The following is a 22,371-nucleotide window of genomic DNA, read 5'->3' on the forward strand; positions in this document are numbered from 1 at the left end:
TCTGGTGCCCACAATTCAAGAAGGATGTTGATAAATTGCAGAGGGTTCAGAGAAGAGCCACGAGAATGATTAAAGGATTAGAAAACCTGCATTACAGCGGTAGACTCAAAGAGCTCCATCTATTGAGTTTAACAAAGAGAAGGTTAAGGGGGGACTTGATGACAGTCTGTAAAAGTACCTACATGGGAGACAAATATTTAACAATGGGCTCTTCAATCTAGCAGAAAAAGGTAGAACATGATCCAATGGTTGGAAGTTGAAGCTAGACAAATTCAGACTGGAAATAAGGCGTAATGTTTTAACAGCAAGAGTTATTAACCATTGGAACAGGGCTGTGGTGAATTCTCCGTCAATGACAATTTTAAAATCAAGATGGGGTGTCAGTCTAGAAGATCTGCTCTATAAATGATTTGGGGCAAGTTGTCTGACCTGCACTATACAAGAGGTCAGACTCAGTGACCACAGCTCTCCCTCCTGGCTCTGGAATTTGTGAATCTATGACTAGGTGTTACAGTAGCACATAGAGGTTCCAACCAAGATTGGGGGTCCAGTGTGCTGGTTGTTGTACAGACACATATTGAAGGACAGTCCCTGTTTCAAAAAGAGTTTACAGACTAGACAGACAAAACGAAGTGGAGAAGAAAGGAAATCTTATTATCCCCATTTTAGAGATGGCTAACTGAGGCACAGAGAGACTAAATGACTTGCCCAGGGTCCCATAGAGAGTTTGTGATGAAGGTGGATACTGAACCCAGATCTCATGAGTCTTTGTCCAGTGCCTTATGGCAAGCCCACCCTTCCCCTCTAAAATGCCCCAGGACACCAGTTAAACAATCATATTTCGCACGCTGGCAATAAGCAAAAGTAATGCCAAGAAAATTAAACGAAACCAGTTCACAGAGCAACCAAAAGGTCAAACCGTTCTGCTGTAAACGTTCCTGTGAAAAATGAAGCAATTCCTAAATATGGGTGTGATTTTGCAAAAAAGAAAAGACTGAATTGTGTGTGTGTGTATGTGTGTATATATGTGTGTGTATATGTGTGTATGTATATAAAAATCACAAACAGTGCAGCCAGCGTTAGCGTGTGCAACCCTTTAACTTTTCTGTTCCAGCGTCGTTACTGACGACCTTGGACACAAGCAGGTCACAAAGACTCTGACCATTCCCAAGGTCACAGCCAAGGACTTGAAGCGTAACTACACCTGTCATGCCAGAAACACCAGAGGGGAGGTTCACCATGCGGCCCTGGTGAGAATGAAAGGTAATGGATTTGCTCAACCGCGGCTTAACGGATGCAGCAAGGCAAAAATCTTAGACGCATGGTCGAATATGGAAGAAATTTCTTGGGGCAAGATGGGCCTTGGCTGAACGCGGTCATACAAGGGAATAGAGGGAGTAAATATTTCCTGCTCCCTCTGCTCCTGTGTAGCCTTCTTATTGCTACCCAGATGGCACTTCCGGCTATAGGGACGAGAGTGGAGGCTGCATGCCTGATATTCCCCACTGTGCTCAGGTGGGTGTGGAGAAAGATGGGGTGTGAAACCATGGTTCTAGTCCCTCTAGGCACCAAGTGGAGCAGGGCCAAAGAGGCTAGTAAGTTGCACCCTGAAAGGAAGGAAAGGACGAACTCTCCCTCAAAGCAAGGGAGAATTCTGTCTGAGTCACGGTTCCTTGTTGGTGCCGCTTCTGGGGTGGCGCAGGGACTTGTTGCCCTTCCCTGGGCTGAGCCTAAAGGCTCAATCTAGCCCTCGGGGAGCAGGGGCTCATGGTGTTCTGCCCTGAGGTGTTTTCCAGTTCAGGGGCCGGCACCAGGTTGTTACACTATGTCAGTGGTCAGACCCCTCTCGGAGGTGCCATCCAGTTGTTCTTTAGACATCTGTTATCTCCGTGGTGCATGGACACGGTTCCCATTTATCTCTGTACCGCGGGAGGAGAAGATTCATCCTGCAGCCGCCAGATCTGATGGCTTTTCTACGTTCATTTCTGCTGACCAAGCTGGGTTCATGTGGGAAGCTGCAGCCTTTTTTGTACTCTGTCTCTTCTTTTAGAGCTCAGGATCCCGGTCACTGAACTACATAAACCATTCTGCCCTAAATGATGGAAGAATATTTTCCTCCAACCCCATGCCAAGCGGTACATGCAGTGGGTGCTGTCAGCACAGGCTGGGGGAGCTTTTGCTGAGGCCTGGCATTTCTGGACTGTGTACCAGGAAATTGAAAAAAACATGGGCTGATTAGACTTGCCGGTAGAGCGATGCGCTGACCTCCCTTTCTAGCCTAGCAATGCTCACTGTCCCAGGTGCTGCTCAGGCTCTTTTCCTGGCTTTAAACATGCCACCGCTTTGCAAGAGGGTCAGTGGAAACTCACCAAGGCACGAGCACACAGGTTCTTCCCACCGAAGCTGTTCACCCCTGTTAAACCCAGTATTTTTAGTGTGGGGTGACCCAGGGCCTGTGCATCAGTAGAACAGGCCCGTGAGTCAGATAACTGCCCTTCACTGGGAAATGCTAATCTGAGCATCCTCTCTGACCCTGGGGCCTCTTTGAAGAGAAAAGACGTTCGTGGTCTCTCCTGATGGGTTTCCTGGCAGAGTGTCCCTGAGGCAGGTCACCACCTTACTGCTTCCCCGCCAGTGTGACCGGACAGACAGGAAATGCCTTTTGGACGTTGCTGGTGCTTGAAACCCTTCTAGGTCACGTTCCTTTGAGATGCCCAGAGGGAGACTAAACAGCCCTTGGAGTATGAAACACACCGCACCGCGCTCTGGTTTTGGTTCCTGCCTCGGTCACTGTGGGAGGGTGATCTAGAACTGCCAGGACTGGGGGCAAATTCCAGATAAAAAGTAACAGAGGGTCCTGTGGCACCTTTGAGACTAACAGAAGTACTGGGAGCATAAGCTTTCGTGGGTAAGAACCTCACTTCTTCAGATGCAAGTAAGAAGTGAGGTTCTTACCCACGAAAGCTTATGCTCCCAATACTTCTGTTAGTCTCAAAGGTGCCACAGGACCCTCTGTTGCTTTTTACAGATTTCTAGAGCTGTTTCTCTCTTAACCTGAGAGGTATTTTTCCTGTTTCACACACCCATGTCACAGCAGCCAAAACCCTTTCTTCAGGCATGTCCGCACCAGGTTTCCTTAGCCAGGCAGACATTTCTGTTACCTCACTAACCTCAAGTGGGGGACAGCACTGTACAGAGACTGCCCGGCGGCACATCAGGAAAGATTGCTGTTTCTAAGAAGCTCCACCAGAGTGGAGTCTGCCCTGTTTAACTTATTTCAAAGGCAAGATGCCAAAAAATAGCCTTTTGGCTCCTCATGTTCCACTCTGCTGCCGCCAGGGTTGCTGGGAGTTTAGACATGATTGACTCGAAGGAAGGCTTTCCTCACTAACGACCGCTTTGCAGCTATTCTCATCGAATTGTCCACTCGCGACAATCTTTGTGTGTCTCTTCACACAGGCGCCCCAGACAGAGCATGCAATTAATCAAGGCCAGAGTTGGGTTAGAGCCATCTATCTATCTGCCTACCTGAGGCTTTTCTCGAGCAGTCATCCCTGTAGTGTCTATGCACTTACTTCTTGTCTCTGGATAGGAAAATGGAGATGCCTGGCAAGTTGACCCTTTGATTAGAAAACACAGCCATCCAGGACCTCACAGAACACTGTTTCTTGGCTGACTGATGCTTGGCTGTCTGCAACTGTCTCTCTTTCCCTCCTGTCCACTTTGTCAGACCCCAGGAGAGTTGACTGGAAGCTTCTCTTTCTGTAGACAAGTTACGTATGTCCTCTTTTTCGCTTTCTGCTCCATTCCACAGCAGAGTGCAAGAACCAGCCTGGACCACAGCAGGCTAAAGTCAACTAGCTGCAGACCATCACATCATGTCACTCCTGGCCAGGACCTAACCTCTCAGTACCATTTGCCTTATAAATGTTAGCAAGTGGGCTTGTATTTCTTTTATGTTGGCTATGAAAAAATTCCCCCCTCTCCTTGCCACTGGTTTGTATTCATTTCTGGCTCCTGGTTTTATTCTTCTTGGGATTGTCTCTTTCACGGTTCCGTGTATCTCTTGTACTGTTTGCTACCCACGGAGACTTGGTGGATTCTTTCAGTTTGTATATTCTCTTTCTGGTGGTTTGGTTTGTTCGCTAATAAAGCTCAGTTATATTCACGAGTTTTGTGATGCTTCTACTTACTGCTGATGGCTCTCTATCCCAACTGCCGCTGCACACGTCACATAGTTCGGCTGTGCCCATTCAAAGAGCAGTATTTGCCTAGCGATGCCACACAGTTACCACGTTAATTCCTGTTCTAAGTATGGGGGAAAAACAGGGGCATCTCAGATACTACTGTTAGCAAATGCTGGCTTCATGAGAGAGTCTGTCTTGCTTAGAACAAGTCATCTTACCTCTTTGCAAACATTTCAGTCTTTCCAGTGTTTTCTCAGAGCCTTCCTTCTGGTTCGTGACTAGAAACATTTGGGGGATGCTACTGACATACTTGTTATCTCTTTGGGACAAGGCATGAGAGGAGCATAAGATGGTGGCCATGAGTTATTCCTCTCCAGGCTGGGGCTGTTGGTTACGGCCTGGCTTTCCCCGTATTCATGCGCCGATCACACCCACTGCACTTGCTACATGCTGTTTCCAAGGCTATGATTGTTCTGGAAAAGGCGGCTTTCACAATCGTACCCTCTGGGGCCAGCTTGAACCTTTGGGCCCAGCCCAGAGTGAGGGCCATCCTGCAGCAGAAGGGAACTGTAGCTCAGAGATTCCTCCCTGGCCTCTGTCTTGCTCCAGGAAGATGTGGGGAGTGGCCCATCTTCAGTGTCTGTATGGGGAGCAGAACTGGCCCTTCAGTCATTTTGTCTCCCTTTCAATTGCCTCCTTCATGTTGCAACTGCCCAGCCTCCAAAAACTGCCCAGGGCTCGCGTGTGTGTGTTTGTGTGTGTTTATTTAGGCATTAGCCTTTGATGTCCTACAGAAACCTCCATTGTATTATGCCCTTCGGCTGCCTGTGATCCAGCCATGTGCCCATTCAAATGGAAGACCAGCGTATTCCGTGAAAAAAGACCTGTCTGTTTTTAACCCCAGTTCTAGCTCCAAGGTACACTGTGGAACTGGCCTGCGGACTAGGATCCACCGTCTTGCTGGTGGTGATCCTGATCGTCGTCTACCACGTTTATTGGCTCGAAATGGTTCTCTTCTACCGGGCTCACTTTGGAACGGACGAAGCCATCCTAGGTAAGGGTTTCACAGAGTTACAGGGCCTGCTTCTTGCTGCCAGTCCCTTTGGTTCTGGAGATAACTTTGTGTCAGGCCATTTCTACCCCTCCAGAAGCAGGGTATCACTGACCCTAAACGTCCTTAACTGTTTTCCCTTTTTGGGGTGAACGGAGTGCTTGCAAGAAGAGCCAGAGGCAGGGTCTAGGAGGGTATCCTTGCAGTAGGTGCGGCATGGCCATGATAGTGTAAGCTCTCCACACATTGCTTCATGGGACCGTCTCGAGGGACAGGGCTATGTTGTCCGGTCTCTGGCCTCTCTGCTAAGGGTGTGGAAAGAATGGTCTTCTGTCTCGAGCACAGAATCAGACTTCTTATGTCACTCTGAGCTCATCCCCCAGGCACGCCGCACCGCTATTTCTTCCTATGGAGAACTGGGATGATAGTAGGTCCCTGGCTGGAATGGCAGGTTTGCTGCTGATCCCGTGAATGTGTGCCAGGCGCTTTGAGTCCGGCCGAGGCTGGAGAAGCGCAGAGCCTTGTCTGGCGAGATGGCTCATAGGTACAGGTCCCCGGCGTCTGTAAGACTCGAGAGGCAGCGGGGAGGCGGGGGCTGAATGGCGGAGGAAGGCACGGGCCGTAGCCAGTAACCGAAGTGTCTCTCTCAGACGGGAAGGAGTATGACATTTACGTGTCCTATGCCCGGAATGCCGAGGAGGAGGAGTTTGTGCTGCTGACCCTGCGTGGAGTCCTGGAGAATGAGTTCGGATACAAGCTGTGTATCTTCGACAGAGACAGCCTCCCCGGGGGAAGTGAGTATGTCCCGGGGGATGCCCGCCGTTCATGCCCTTCCCCTTTAGTAGGTGGGAGGCCGTGGTGATTGAGAGGAGGGTGAGAACAACCTGGCCTTTCATGTTACACTTTATTTCAAAGCAATGTCCCCCACGCCGTTAAACATCCCTCGGAGCAGATTCCGGCATCTTGCTTCACGGGATGTTGCAAACACTTGGAGCCAGCGTGCGGGGCGCTGCCATGGTCAAATGACAGTGGGTATTTTTCAATGCTCTTTCCAGGAGGAGTGTTGAACTGCGCTCTAAAAGCACTGCAAGGCAACCAGACCCCTATCCTTAAATAAAACTTCTGAACTGGCCTGAGGAGGAGAGGATAAAGTTGGGGGGTGGACTGAGGAATAGGGGATTTATTGTACTAGCCCAGATCCGTAATCCATCCAGTGCATTACCACGTCACTGACCCTGGCTAGCACCCGCTGCGTCAGAGGAAGGTGCAGTAAACCCTGCTATAGCAGTGATGGGATGACCAGTCCTCAGGGAAAGTTCCCTACTAATCCCCATTAGTTAGAGAGTAGCTCATACCCTGGAGCATGTCTATCCTTAGTAAGTATCAGCATACTCATAACCCTGAATAGCAAATACGACATTTGTATTTTGGGGGGGCCCACCCATTAATGATGGACAGGGCCAAGGGGCTCCACACCCGGGAGTGGCCAAATCCAGGACCCTCCTTGGATCAGTTGTACAAACCTGGGGTTGCAGAAGCAAAGATGCAAGAACAACCCGTGCTCCAAATGCCCCATCTCCTGGGGAACCCCACATGGCTACAGGGCACAGAGATGCCAGAACCCCAGTAGGAGGCTAGATAAGGACCACCGCCACTGAAGTCAATGGAAAGACTGCTCTTGACTTCAGGGGACTTTGGGTGAGGGCCTGGTTGTGTCAGAACGTATGCTGGTAAAAATCACTAGCTCGGTTGTTCCAAAGTAGCGGCTTGTGCACTCAGTTACCCCAAACCAGGAGTGACTCCCCTGGAGTCATACACCAGTCTGAGCAGCTGCAAGAGATCAGAATCAGACCCTGGGTCCTTTTGCTCTCCTAGTCCCATGCAGAGTCCGTTGACAAGGTGCTTGGGCACCACCCCTTTGACAGATAAGTAAGCAAAGATGACTCACCAAGTGGGTGACCAGCTAAAGCCCCTGGGTGGTTGGTCAATGCAAAGGCTGCACGAAGAGGCGAGCCATACGCCAGCTTGTTTGTTTTCGCCAATGGTCAGGCTCTGGCAGATGCTCGGAAGGAGCAGGGTCCTGCAGCCAGCCCTGGATAGTTCAGTCCAGCAGCTGTTCACTCTACGTTGTTCCCGTCTGCCTAGCTAAGGCCAGTGGTCAGTAGACGGAGGCCTTGCATCCCACAGGGTGTGAATGCTGAGAGAAAGGGGAAGGACCGTGGCTCCTCCTTCCTTCCACCCACTGACAATCCCAGGTGGGAGGAGGCTCAGAAGAACCATTTTTATGTCACCAAACCCTGGAGCCACAGAGCAGTTCCCACCAGGTGTTTGCACGGGTGTCACTTGACAGCATCATCTGGCCTTTTACAAAAACTTACAGTTTTACAGCAGGCTCCAGTCCTGACTGGGGGCTTTGGGCACCGATTCAAAGTGAAAATAGCATGTTAGTTCAGCCCCTGCAAAGCACCAGACAGCAGAGGGAGGGTTTGGTGAACACGGATGATTTAAGTTGTTTTGTTTTTTTCTAGGCTAAATCTTCAGGGTTTATTCTACTTCTTAACACAATTTTGAGGCAGCCGTGGGCTAAAAAGTGCAGTTCTGTGCTGAGAAGAGACTCCGTAAACTTGGCATCTCCTTCCGCAGCAGATCTGCTCCCGGTGTCTGTTAGCAGTCAGATCAGCAAGTTGATATTTGTATGGTTTTCTGCTCCAGTTCACCTTGCAGAGCTGATGCTGCTCTGGGAGAGAGAGGTTCTGTCCCTTCTTGTGCATCAGCAGGATTGATTCATGAAGTTCCAGTCGTGTGTTGGCACAGGTGTCACTGGAAGGCATAGTTTAGCCTACCGTCTCTTTATTGCTGGTGGTGATGTACAAGAAGGAAAGAATCCAGCTTGGCTCTCAGATCCCAGGTAGGGTTTGCAGGGCTGGCAGTTAGACATAAAACGTATTTGCGGGCAGATAAGTTGGAGTCCCTGAGAGGCGATACACTTGGAACCCCCAATGTCATTTTTGCAATAAGCTCCAGGCAGAGCAGGTCATTAAGGGTGAGATGTGGCACAAAGCCAGGACTAAGGTCCCATGGCCCCAGAGTAGGAACAATGATGGCAGAAACAGGGTAGGCCTGTGTTGTTGGAACATGAATGGGAGGATCCTCACTCAATGAGGAAGGAAAGACGGTAACAGAAAACGAAAGTGCTTCACTTAGGAAGGAATAACCAACTGCATAAATACAAAATGGGAAATGACTGCCTAGGAAGCAGTATGGCAGAAAAGAATCTGGGGGTTATAGAGGATCACTGACTAAATATGAGTTAACAATGTAACACTGTTGCCAAAAAGGTGAACATCATTCTGGGAGGTATTAGCAGGAGTGTTGCAAGCAAAACACGAGAAGTAATTCTTCTGCTCTATTTGGCGCTGATAAGACCTCAGCTGGAGTATTGTGTCCAGTTCTGGGCACCACACTTCAGGAAAGATGTGGACAAATTGGAGAACGTCCAGAGGAGAGTAACAAAAATGATTAAAGGTCTAGAAAACCTGACCACTGAGGGAGGACTGAAAAAATTGGGTTTGTTTAGCCTGGAGAAGAAAAGACTGAGGGGGGACATGATAACAGACTTCAACAAATACATAAAAGATTGTTATAAAGAGGAGGGTGATAAATTGTTCTGCTTAACCGCTGAGGATAGGACAAGAAGCAATCGGCTTAAATTGCAGCAAGGGAGGTTTAGGTTAGAAATTGGGAAAAAACTTCTTGTCAGGGTGGTTAAGCACTGGAATAAATTGTCTAGGGAGGTTATGGAATCTCTGTCATTGGGGGTTCTTAAGATTAGACAAACACCTGTCAGGGATGGTCTAGATAATACTTAGTCCTGCCTCAGTGCAGAGAGTTGGACTAGACGACCTCTCCAAGCCCTGTCCAGTCCTACATTACTGTAATGAAGCCAAGCATGCATGGGGCTGAATGTTTCAAGAGCAGATTGACTGGTTGCTTTAGGAAGTGCTTAACCTGTTTCCTTTCCTTCTGGTGTTGGTCCCAGATGCCCATTAATTGACTACTCTCTTCCCTGCCTCGTTATGGTTCACGTCTCTGCTCGTTATGTTCCACAGCTATTTTATATCAGCAGGAAGGACAGCTCTGCATCTGACCTACAGCTCCACTGTTCTGTTCTGTTCCTGCCTGGCTCTCAAAGGGTGCTGTCTGCTGTGATTCTCTCATAACCCAGCAAATGCACATTTTCCTTGGGAACTAACTATAAATCGTTCTCTGCCTTTCGCTCTGGTGTTCTCACCCCGCTTTCTCTCCATGTGCGATATCACCCACTCTGCTTCCTCGGGGACTGGTCCAGTTCAAAACAACAGAGCATCTTTCCTCTCAAAGGGTCCCAAAGCGCTTTCCAACCAGTGTGCACAGGGATTGCTTCATCCGCCTTGTGTGTGGAACCCAGGGGTTGTTTAGCACAGGACATGAGGAATATCTTGTCCATATGAATTGCCTACAATGAAAAGGGCCATGGGAATTTCAAAGGCCGCTGGTGGTGAGTGTGTGAAGGTGGGATTTCCAGCAGCATGGTGCCCTCGCGCCCTACCAGAACTTCAGTTCAGCGTGACTCAGTGGGACAGTCATGTCTTGAGCTGGCCAAAAGTTATTCACACATTTTGGTACATGATTCAAATTATTTGGTAAATGTTTTTTACTGTTATTCAGCCAGCTCTAACCAGCATCTGCTGACTGGCCAGCACCACTCCCTGCAGCCCCTAGCCAATCCGTGGCACTCTTCCAGCGAAGAGTTGATACAGTCTTCCTCTCGTTGCCTTGTAAGATCTGGCAGGATCATATCTGAAGGTGGCAGGTCTGCAGGCAGACAGCGGTATCCTGCCCTCCGGGCAAGCCTGATCCTCTTCCTAAATTCTCTACAGAGAGAGAGAAGCAGCAGGGATCTGATTGAAAAAAATAAAGAGCTAAAGGAAATAAATCAGCCAAGTCCAGCACTACCGCTCAGCTGTGCACTGTGCTAAGAACTCCTGGGAGGGCAGAGCTTTCAGTCGAGCTCAGCCGTAGTGTGGGTAATTGGCAGAGTAGCCGTCGCTTTGTGTCTGAGCGGCTGGGCTCTTCTGCTGCGTGTCCTTGCACAAAAAGAAAAGCTCCTTGTTTAAATCCCCCGTGGGGCATGGTGATGTCTGCCACCGCGCGTCTGACGACACCCATCGCCAGGCGACTCTGGCCACTCCTGTGCCCTGTCGGAAGAAACGAATCTGGTGCTCGGGTCAAACAAGCGTGGCCCCAAGCTGCCTTTGGCCAGCACCAGCCTCTACGATGTGGCTCCAACCTCCTGTGCCGTGCTCCGGAAGCAAAGACCATGAGAGTGCCATGGGGATGTGTGGAACAAGGAGTGCAGAAAAGGGCTCTCCTCACCCTCATGCTCCCTTGCAAAATGCACCGGCCACCTCCTGTGCCGAAACAAGAGAATGTGCCCGAGAGGTAGTGACGCTCCATGTGTGAGCTCTAGTCCCCACCACACATCTGCCTCTCGCTGCCTCCGGCCTGGACAGTGGAGTGGCTGGCATGGGCGCAGCTCGTCTCTTGGGGTGACCAGGGGAGCCAGATTTGCTAACCATGACTTCCTAGAATGAGAATCCACTAACTCCTGACAGGCCCCAGCGAATTCCCAAAGAAAGTGGGTCACCGGAATCTGCCTGCCATGCTGTGCCTGCAAGCGTACCTCTCTTTCTCTTGCTCTGCACGCTCACGTCTCTGCTTCTCTCCTGCCTGCCCATATCCCTTTGCTGTCTCTCCTTTCCAACCCGATCTAGGCACCCCTCGCCTTCAAACCCAACCAGGGGCGCTTCCATACCCATCCGTGTGACGCAGGCTCACCGCAATGCTCAGCAGCTTCTGGTTAGGTCCCCCAAGTGCCCGTCCCGGCCCACCTGGACAGCGGCGAGGTCATGTTCAGTTGCCGTGCCACATGCAGCATTGCTGCTGCTCGCCCATCACACACTGCTGGGCTTCGACTCGTCTACATCTTAGGGAAACATGGCGGGCCCTGAGAGAGCTTTGGGCAGCTGGTACCTGCCCCAGAGCGTGCACCTGTGTGATGGGGAGAGGATTATGCTGTCCTTGATGACGAAGCAGAGGGAGATGGATTGTCCCTCCAGTTCTGCTGGCAGGAGCGAGTCAGACACCGTTGGCGGCTCAGTGCCGTTACTTTCTTTTCCATTCTGTTTTCTGCCCGTGAACTACGGAAGCAGCCGCTGGGAGATGCGCTTTCAGAAGGACTTTGCATTAGTTTTGTGAAGGTGGCTAAGGCAAATCTGCTCGCTGCTGCTGGAAATCAAAGGCATCCGCTACCGTGTCACTGACTCTCACAGTGTCGCTTTAGAGACCCCACATTAAAAAGCCTGGTGCGGCTGAGGTCCCTGCGTCTGGGAACACCGTGGAGGTGTCCTCGGTGCGGTGATGTGGGAGCCAGGAGCAGTAGCTTAATAAATCGGTCCAGGAGAGTAGTTAGAACTCAGCAATTCAACATTAAATTAACCCTCAGAACACCCCTGAGGGTGGATAATTACTCTCCCCGTCTCACAGAGGGGGAAACTGAGGCAGGGGAGTGAAATGATTTACCCACAGGCCTGTCTGTGACAGCAGGATTAAAACGCAGATGGTCCCAGCTTCTCTTAGATCGCATCTCCCTCTAGCTGAGGTGACAGCATTGACCAGGTGGATGACACCCCGTGACAGCCGTGCTTTGCTCCATTAGATTGCGTGGTCTCCTTTTGTGTCCCATTTATAACTGGGATAAATCCAGGCCGGCCCAAAGCAGCCTCGCTGTCCACACGCAGCCATCCCCCAGCGATCGAGACTATCACTGCAACGTGGCGCAATGGCGTTTACGTGGCACTGGCTCTGAGCGACCGCAGCCACGCTCTGCCCGTGGGGAGCCCGGCCATGTGGCTTGGAGAGAAGGGGTTGGGAGTGGGTAGCGGTTCCGTTGTGGATCAGAGAAGGCCCAGCTGCTGGGCAAGGGGGGGTGCTGGCTGCTGGAGCGGAGGCCTGCCTGAAGTGGTTGGGATATCCCCATGCAGTCACACAGGGGGCTTGACCTCTCAGGAGGGTCTGCTTTGCCGCAGTCACTCAGCGGCGCGTTTGCCGCCGTCACTAACCAGCTCGGTGTCTTTCTCTCCCAGTTGTCACAGACGAAACTCTGAGCTTCATCCAGAAAAGCCGCCGCCTGCTCGTTGTGCTGAGCCCCAACTACGTCCTTCAGGGCACACAAGCCCTTCTGGAGCTCAAAGCCGGTCTGGAGAACATGGTCTCCCAGGGCAGCATCCGAGTCATCCTGGTCCAGTACAAAGCCATCAAGAAGAGCAAAGTGAAGGAGCTGAAGCGGGCCAAGACTGCGCTCACTGTCATCAAGTGGAAAGGCGAGAAGTCCAAGTACCCACGGGGCAGGTTCTGGAAGCAGCTGCAGGTGGAGTTGCCACTGAAGAAGACGACCAGGCGCCCTACCATCAGCGAGCAGGAGCTTTCCAATTCCTCCCTGCGAAATGTTTGATAGAGGAGGGGATAGCGAGGCTGGGGAGGGGACAAGAACGTGGGCTCTGAGGGTTTACAATGAAGGATTCCGTCTCGAGCATTTCAGAACGGCACCTCCCTACGGCGTTTCAAACTGCCCTGGTCAGAGAAGAGCTCACTGGCCACTGTTTCAAACGTGCCGCCTTTTATTTAGCTGGATAAGACCGGTCAGCATTACATCCACTCTCAGGGGCTAAATATTTGCCATCCAGGAGGGGTGCAAGCACCTTTGGGGGAAGGGAGGCGTTTGCATGGGTCAGCGTTCTCACTCTTGGGATCTGACCTGAGCCCTGCCCCTCTATTCTGGGACCTCGATCCCCCTTTCTCTCCTTATGACCTTTCGTCCCTTCTGATTAGTGGCTCGTGGCGGTAGCCACTCCTCATAGAAGCACTGGGCCAGTTTGAACAAAGTCACCAGACTGGCTGTTATGCTTTCAGTAAGGATCCTTGGAGACAGGAGTGTCCACGTTGCTCATTCAGACACTCCTGATTTCTGCTTCAGGATGGGACGTACACTACAATACATGCTCACACCTAGCACTCGGCTGGCCCGTACCGTTCCTGGACGTGTTCCCATGGGAACGACTCCCTTCAGGGACTTTACAAATGTGAAGCGATCGTCACAGAAATGTACTTATGTTTTGTGTTGAAGGTACTCTTGTGGTATTTGTTTTACAGAAATACCTTCTGGCAAAAGCTGGCCCAGCTCAGAAACTCATGGCAGTCTTCTGAGTTTCCAAGCCCCTGTGGTGCCCAATCCTCGGAACCGAGGGGAGTTTCTCCGTTAATACAGTGCCACAGATCCTGCCTTCCCATGCACGTGACCCTTATTCGTAGGACAAGCTCAGGGACTTCACAAGGGTTGCAGACGGCTCCGCTTTACTGCTGAAGAGCAGCGTCCCTGTTCAACCTATGCTGCTGGGCATTGGAAAACACTGGGGAAGAAGTTAAAGGAGACATTTTGTTTCAAAACCAAAACCCAAACCACCTCTCTCCAAGTTCTGCCCACATCTACATGCCCTTGGTACGTGAGTCAACCAGCACATCTGTTGCTGCCAGGCATGCTTGGGGTGACACTTCAGAGAGCTCACATTCCACTGGGATGTCTGCACTTACTGCTCTCCCGGCTCAGAAGTGCAGCAGCGACAACATTGCTTGTATTTCACCGTATATAACAGGCAGACCTCAGCAGCTCTTGTTGAGACACCAGGGACTGACTCTGCACTAGGGCGACCAGATGTCCCAATTTTATAGGGACAGTCCCGATATTTGGGGGGTTTTCTTATATAGAAGACTATTACCCTCCACCCCCGTCCCGATTATTCACACTTGCTGTCTGGTCACCTTAGTCTGCACATACTTTCCAGATTTTCAGGGAAGGCTGAACGCCTCGCCCCCTGCACAGATTTTTAAGGAGTATGAAGCAATAAAGCATTTTTATTTAGTCTCTTACTTGTCCTGATTTTTGGTTTTGTAGATCCACCTTTTTTAAAACAACCGTTATGGAAGTGTATTTGCCAGCCTATGTTTTGTTTCTGAATTCCCACTCTCTGAAGTGAGACGCACCAAGGACACTAGCAGGGCTGGATGTGCAAGAAGCAGTGTGACGCACCAGGGGAGCGGGTCTGGGCCACGGGCACACATCTGACCGGTCCTGACAAGTGTCTTTCCTGGTCTTAATAGTGCCTGTCGGTGCTGGACCCCAGTGCACCAGTCCTGCCTGCCTTCCAGCTGTTCCTTCATGCTCTCACTCTGCTCCCCCCGGTGACGTCAGTGGTAAAGCCCCCCTGTCATCAGTGGCAGCAGGGTTAAGCCAGGAGCTGTTAAAAATTCCACTCGGGGCTGCTTTACCCTGGATGAGACAGGAGGCAGCGGCTCTGGATGGAATAGGCAAGGGCTTGGCATGCTAAGCCACTGTGCTGGAGTGTAACCCTGTCCCCTTGTCAGCTCGCTGGGGCAAGCGTCTGTCTTATTACAGAGCCCAGCATCGTGGGGCCTGGCTCTGGCTGGCGCTTTGAGACTCTGCTGTGATCGAAATGTTTCATATTCGAGGGCAATCAGTTCTCAGGGCAGGTCAGCTCTGCCCTGCTTTCCCCTAGGGAAGGAGGATTGGTTTTTCCATGTGTCTGTAGATTTGTTAATCATTTACTAGTGTCCTAAAATTCTCTGCCTCCCTTGAGGCACCTAGATGTCTTGGTACATGGGGGCATTTTTGCTTTATTCTGGAATTGAGCGTTACTCCTGGCAAATGCATGTACATTGTCTGTGGCTAAGATTGTAACTCTTGGTTGACCTGTCACCCGAGTAGCGTCAAGCTATCCGGAGCTGCTCACAAGCTTGAATACCAGCCTCAGGGCAGACTGTGAAGAAATGGCACAAACCCCAAACTGGTTGTGAGTCCTATACCTAGATTTCACTAACCATCTATTTAGTGTGAACTCAAGCACTGGGACAGCCTTAACATGGAGTCACAGACAGTCCCCGTGGGCAATCCGATCTAGCGTGCCACCTACGTAAGCTTGTCCTTGTGATACATGGTCCCTTACCCCCCAAAATCACAACAATATTCAGGTTACTCCCAGTCCCAAACGTCCAGTCACTGACCCCAGGCCAGTTGCATCCTTTTATAGCTCACCAAAGCCAACACTTGTAGCCAATCCTATAATAAACAAACAAGATGTGTTAAGTAAGAAAAGAAATGAGAGCGATTTCCAAGGTTAAAGCAGGTAACATACACACACAAATGGGTTCCGTCTTAGGTTCCGAAGAGGTAATAGAAGTTGCTGTAATATGCAAGTTCTATGTCCTTTAGGACTAACCCCGGCCAAGCCCTGGGGAACTCTTGATTAGGCTTAGAAATCTTTGCCCCTAAGAGTTCAGGCAGCACAGAGCTGGGGATTTTTATTCCCTTCCTCCCTGAGTTCAAATTGATGGGATGAGTTTACACGCAGGTCTCCTCTGCTGGGAGGGCAGGGAAAAGGGGTGAATGCAATAAATGGCTTTGTTCTTTGATGTTTCACAATGGCTCATTTGGTTTTAATGGGCCTTCTTGCAGAGCAGGGCAGGGCCTAACCCTTTCTGCAGGAAGCCAGCATTTTACATGAGTTAAAGGTCCTTTCCTGTTTGATGACTTACACAGCTAGAGGTTTACAACACCAACACTTAATGTGACCTTATAACATGAGCTACAGATGTTAAGCGAGATTAATACATGCAGCATTCTACAAATATTTCATAAAGTGTTAACACATTTTTATAAGTTTAATGCCTATTTTAATAATCCTACCCCACAGCTGAGCCAGACGGGTTTCCAGCTCTGCATTCATCAGCGTTCAGTTGGGACCTAGGGGCCTTGGCATGAGCTGGCACCTGGACTGCCAGCATCACAGTCCTGTGATGCCCATTGGTGAGACCGGGATGCACATTGTGGAGCCATTGTTAAAAAGAAACAGCTGGAATCTGTGCACTGTCCATCCAACTGGACAGGAATAGTTGTGCTGTGCTGGAGATACAGCCAAGGTCCCATTCCCGCAAAGCCTTTACGCACATACTTCGTTTTAAGCAAATGAATAGTCCTGGTGACTCCAAGTCCCAAGTGGCTTCCTGGAAGTCAACAGAACTGCTCATTTGCTTAGGATAAAGCAGGTATTTTGCTGTGCTGGGGCCGTCATCCACCGCTGGCTCTGCAGGAGGCAGTGTGGTTTCCTGCTGTCGTAAACTCCGTCTCCATGTTTTCACTTGTGATATAACCAGCACCTCACAGTTTATAAAACTTTGTAAAGCCAGGATTAACCTGTAATCAGGGCCGGCTCCAGGCACCAGCCCAGCAAGCAGGTGCTTGGGGCGGCCAAGGGGAAGGGGCGGCACATCGGCCTGTTCGGCAGCAATTCGGAGGCAGGTCCCTTTTGGAGGGAAGCACCTGCCGCCGAATTACCGCCAAAGAAGAAAGCGGCGCGGTGGAGCTGGCGCCGGAGTGCCGCCAATCGCAATTACGGCTTTTTTTTTTTTCTCGCCGCTTGGGGCGGCAAAAACCCTGGAGCCGGTCCTACCTGTAATGTGCATCGTTTTGTCCCATTTTTTCCTGTTGGGGCTTTGGAAACATTAAGCATCTCCTTGCTATAAACGTAGGCAGAGTTATCTTCAAGCACCTCTGACATCTGCATGCAGGATGTGAGGCCCCACATCACACTCCAAACACTTTTTGTTGTATTCTAAGTTGATTTAAAAAACAGCCTGCATGCATGAAATCTGAATGTCCCCACATCTCCCAGACATTAGCATCTTGCATCTCACCGCTGGCTTAGGTACCAGGAGATCCTTTGTTAATAGGGTGGTAGAGATTTATCTTAGGAAAGAAATCCCTGTGTTTAATTTTACTTGTCTGATTTAAAAAGTTAAAAAAAAAATAATGGACCAGATCCTCCTCTGGTGTCAGTCAGCGTAACTCCATCAACATCAACGATTCAAGATGCTTGTGCCCATTCCCCGAGAGGATTACCAAGAGGCAGGCAATCTCCATCAATTCAGTGAAGAATAAAAGCATGCAAGTTACCATTGACTGCAATGAGAGCTGTTAGGTCAGCGTTTGGCTTTTTGAATGTCCCATGCGTAGGGCAGATGCTGGGGCCCGTCCCAAATAAGCCTATCCACTTATTTATGAATGGCATTTGGTTCCCAGTGCAGGATTTTAGCACAGCTCGTACCTTTAATTTGGTGCGTTCATCTGACTCCGTGCTGTAGCGTTACATTAGTCAATAGATAGCTAAATGTAAAGTCCTTCATTTTATCTCACTGCGCAGGAGGACCGGTGATGGACATAAATCCACACCGTGTAGAGGTCAAGCATAGGGGTTTATTACACACAGCGCTGGCGGAGTGTCACCTGGCTTATTAGGCTCAGAGATACTGTCAATCAGTTGATTACAATGGAATATATAGATTCCGGGGGTAGGCAGTTCCACACCCCGGGATAGGTTTTGCAGCAAGACAAGATAGCACAATAGCCAATGGTTAAAAGGTTACACAATGTCTCCGCCCATGGACTCAAGTTAGCAAGTTAACATTTAATTAGTACTTTGGTAAAATGTTATTAGTATAAAATATATATGTTGAATTCTGATTTGGGGTCCATAGGAATGGAGCAGCTCCTTTGATTGTCCAACAGGTACATTCCTAGGGGTTAAAGCAAAGAAACAGTGAAAGTACATGACCGTACAGATTGTCTCCTTTATGTCTTAAGGCAGGCATTGGTCCCTGGGAAGGGAGGTGGAAGGATGCCATATCTTTATACTGACATGTGCCAACTTTTCATAAACTCAAGGTTGGATCTGTGGGAAGACTGTTTTCCTACAGGAGAAACACAATAGGAACAGGGATCCTTTGTTCAATCTGAAACATTGGATGAAACATAATTATTCAGTTATTGCTTCAACATCTGGCATTTCTACTGACCAAGCATGTCTTAGCAAAGGCAATGTTGTCTTGTTTACCCCAGCTTTCTCTTAGCTAATCACTATTTGCTAGGCCTCTGGTCTCCAGACCAAACTCTGGACTTTGGGTCTGAAAAAGAGCTGGCACAATCCATATACCAGGTGGTTACATAAAATGCTCATGGATTTTAACCCTTCAACTGGCTTTGCACACATTGGAATGGACTGTGCTTTCCATTTCATTTGCTGTTTTAAGGCCTTTTTCCATTCTACGTTTTCTCACTTTTGTGACGTATCAGTGTTGTTCGGTTATATATATATATTTTACTTTTAAATAAAATGTTTATTTTCACTTTTGTATTTCAGTCTTTGCACGGTTCTCCTGAGTTTTATTTTACTCCATTTCTTCCTCAGCAAATATGTGTAGCCAAGGCAAAATGTTCTGTCCTGGTGGCAACATCTACTGTAAATAGAACCCTAGCGGGTGGAAGTCACCCCTGGGCAGAGACCCAGCATCATGAGGCCTAGGTACCACCTCAGTCACATGTATGCCATCCAAATTGTGGTACCTCTTCATGATATAAATAGCACCCAAAGGCCCCAATCAGGGGCCCCCTTGTTGTAGGGGCTGCGCACACACACACACACACACACACACACAGAGGAAGTTCCTGCCCTGAAGAGCTTTCAGTCTAAAAAGACAAAAGGGAGATGGCATGGCTATTACCCCCATTTTACAGATGGGGAAACTGAGGCACAGAGTGAGTAAGTGACATGCCCAAGGTCACACAGGAAGTCTGTGTCAGAGCTAGGAATTCATCCTTAATCAAAGTCAACCTCTCCCTTAGGCGCTTATTCTCCCATCATCCGTTTGTCTGGGAAGGCTTCTCATTCTGCTCAGGCTTACCTCTTTCCTATCTACATACTAGCAGGTTGTTGATGCACAAACTAGTCTTTCCAGTCTGCTAGCCAAATGAATGCTTAGGTCACTAGACATACTCTAACTTTACAGCCTCTAAGGGGCTAATAGAAATGCGTCACTTTTAGATTCCTTTTGCACATAACTTTGGGGTGCTCTGCGGTGCACACAGATGCTACCTAAATGTGCAGGCACCAGACCAGAGACCTTCACAATGAAATCACTAGCGAGTAACATTTCCTGCTGGAAAAGCCAATCTCTGTCCTCCCCCCAGTCTGGTTCTGCATTGCACAGCTGAGACCAGATAAGCTTGTTAAAACTGCTGAATGATACAGCAACGTAACCTTCCCGTGTGGCAGCTCCTAGACGTCAGGGATCTGAACAAGGGCGACGGAAGTTGCTGGGTTTGTTCTCCTGTGCAAAGGAAGCTCTTTATAGGGGATTTTTCTTCTTGTGTTTATTAAAGTTTTCCCTCCAGCCCGCTCTGCCCCGGTCAAACACTACCAAGTCCCAGCTACCCTGTGCCAGATGCCATCACTCACAGTGTGTGGCCAACCCTTCTGTGTTTATTGCCATGAAAACCCAATGATGTCAATTCGGGTGAGTGAATTTGCTAAGTGGCACAGCCCTATTAATCCCCATCCCATTCACTGTGAAGCCATTAGTCACAACTGTTGCATTTATCAGCCACTAATACACTTTGTATAACCTGCATCATCTGAGCTGTAGCCAGAAAGGCTAAGGCTGTTCCTTGGTTCAGTTCCATTTCAGTACGATTAATAATAGTAAATACACGGGCTTGTCTTCCACCTTTCCATCTAAGTAGCTCGCCTTACTGTACAAACTTTAATGAAGCCCTCTGCAAGGCAGGACTTTTATTATCCCCATTTTAGAGAAGGGTGAACTGAGACATAGAGGAGTCAAGGGCCAACATTTTCAAAGGTCTCTAATTTGGGATGCTTCAAGTTTTGGATGTCCAATGTGAGACAAGAAGAGGCGGCTTTCTGGAGTTGGCAAGAAGCCCCCAATGATGTCCATTACAGGTGTAGCCTTCTGAAAAACAGGCTCTCGGAGCCAGGTGAACGGTTGCTTTCCTAGATTCCAAGCCAGAAGGGACCATTTTTGATCATCTAGTCTGACCTCCTGCAGAGCACAGGCCAGAGACCTGCCCCCACACTAATTCCGAGATATCTTCTAAAAGACATTTGCATTGCTCTAGTGATGCAAAACAGCTGTAAACCCTATAGGTGGGTAATTCCCTACCTTGGGGAGACTTTTGCTCCTTCCTGTGAAGTAAGTTTTAAGTTTAAGTTTAATGGAGATATCCCATCTCCTAGAACTGGAAGGGACCTTGAAAGGTCATCGAGTCCAGCCCCCTGCCTTCACTAGCAGGACCAAGTACTGATTTTGCCCCAGATCCCCAAGTGGCCCCCTCAAGGATTGAACTCACAACCCTGGGTTTAGCAGGCCAATGCTCAAACCACTGAGCTATCCCTCCCCCCCCTAAGTAGGTGCCCCTGGCAGTGCTGGGGACAGAATGCTGGCCCAGATCAAACACTGATCTGACTTAGTATGGTTTGCTCCTAAATTCACTAGCAGCCTTGTAAAGAAAACATACCAGACAGACACAGAATCTGCCTGCCAACTCTCACCATGATGGGGATGCTGAAAAATCAGCTATTGAGATTTGTTGTGTGCCGGGACCATGGGCAAGTAAAAGTTTGCTGGGCTGCACTAACCAATTTCTCTCTTCTCCAGCTGGGAAGGGCAATGCATGTGTCCAGTGAAATAGCCTCATTTGGCTTTGTTCTCCTCTCCCTCTCCCTCGCCTCTCTAGATACCACCGAGGCAGTTTTCGACTTCATTCAGCGAAGCCGGAGGATGATCATGGTGCTGAGTCCCGATTACCTGACGGAGAAGAGCATCAGCGTGTTGGAGTTCAAGCTGGGTCTCGTGTGCCAGAACGCCCTCTCCACCAAGCTCGTTGTGGTGGAGTACAGGCCGCTGCCGATCACCCATCCTGGCATTCTCCAGCTGAAGGAGTCCGTCTCCTTTGTGACATGGGCCGGGGATAAATCCAAGCCATCTGGCTCCAAGTTCTGGAAGGCCTTACGCCTCGCCCTGCCCCTGAGGAGCCTGAGCTCTGGCACGGGTTGGAACGAGAGCTGCTCCTCACAGTCCGACCTCAGCCTGGATCCCGTCCAGAGGAGGAGGAGCAGGTTGAAAGGCCAGAGGGAACCGCAGAGCTCCAGAACAGGCGCTGCTGCTCCGAGCGGGGCGGCCCCAGACCCCAGGCCAAAGACCAAGCACCGAGCCAAGCGGTTCATGCCATGTCAGTGGTGCGTGACGTACTGTGACCGTGGCGATAAACTCAGGCAGAAGCGCCCAGCCATGCCCAAGTCCAAATGGGAGACTCACCTCTGCAAGCCGGTCTCGGGCGGAAACAGACTGGAGCCCCCGGCCGCACAGCTCTGCCAGTACACCGATGTGTCCAACAACAACGACGTCTGCCTTCTGTAGCTGAGTTCCCAGACCACAGCAGAGCCGCTGGGGATGCGAAGCGAATGGAGCAACGACGAGGGTTTTTGGGATTTCCCGGACTGGCTCCACTTCCTTCCACGTGTCCTCATTCTTTTCCAGTCAAATGACGGCCATGCAGGAGGGCCAGAGTGATGTTACCAAATGTTCCACTCCTTGGCATTTGAGATGGGAAAGACCATCTAGTCCCTAACTGATCTAGGGACCTCTGGGGCCTCACAGGGCATTCGTGGTTGGGTTGCTAAATAGATATAAAAAGACATTCAGTCTTTCCCTTATGTTGCTTTCCCCCATCAGCAGTTGCTGTAGTCGGCCCAGGGAGATGGGAGAGGGAAGAGTCCCTGTGAGGTGAATCGGAGGGGAGGTGTTGACTAAACAATCTCCTTATGAAGAGGTACAAAAGTGTGATGTGACCTCAGGCTTGACCCTCCACCTTTGAGTCAATTAAAGCTTCATTACTGATTTCCTTGTGGGCAGGATCCAACCCCAACTCCTGCCGAGGCCGGATTGGTCCTTTTCAGTGTTTCCTGTGGTGCTTTGTCATATCCTGGTTTAAAGGGACATGGTCATCACTTTAAACAATAACCCCCGAGACTCTGTAGGCCTTTTAGCGTGCCACTGGTTGAAGTCACCGTTAAGGTCATTGGAGCTGAAAGAGTGAAAAATAGTGTTCTC

At 49.8% G+C, this 22,371-nt stretch overlaps 1 protein-coding gene across 3 annotated transcripts in view; it reads left to right on the top strand.

Annotated features, from left to right (window-relative positions):
* Window positions 1–22,049, top strand: part of IL1RAP (interleukin 1 receptor accessory protein) — a 64,773-nt gene extending 42,724 nt beyond the window's left edge. The window contains exons 8-11 of one of the 3 annotated variants that reach the window (XM_054040812.1): window positions 1,115–1,263; window positions 5,092–5,241; window positions 5,889–6,032; window positions 20,996–22,049. In XM_054040812.1, the coding sequence (XP_053896787.1) occupies window positions 1,115–1,263; window positions 5,092–5,241; window positions 5,889–6,032; window positions 20,996–21,678 (1,126 nt within the window). In that variant the 3' untranslated portion in view covers window positions 21,679–22,049. Of the gene's footprint in view, window positions 1–1,114; window positions 1,264–3,814; window positions 5,046–5,091; window positions 5,242–5,888; window positions 6,033–12,422; window positions 14,263–20,995 lie in introns of those variants that run through there. The other 2 variants (XM_054040810.1, XM_054040811.1) reach the window with 2 other exon arrangements.
* Window positions 22,050–22,371: the final 322 nt, after the last annotated feature.

Source organism: Malaclemys terrapin, chromosome 9, assembly GCF_027887155.1.
Source record: "Malaclemys terrapin pileata isolate rMalTer1 chromosome 9, rMalTer1.hap1, whole genome shotgun sequence".
NCBI lineage: Eukaryota > Metazoa > Chordata > Testudines > Emydidae > Malaclemys > Malaclemys terrapin.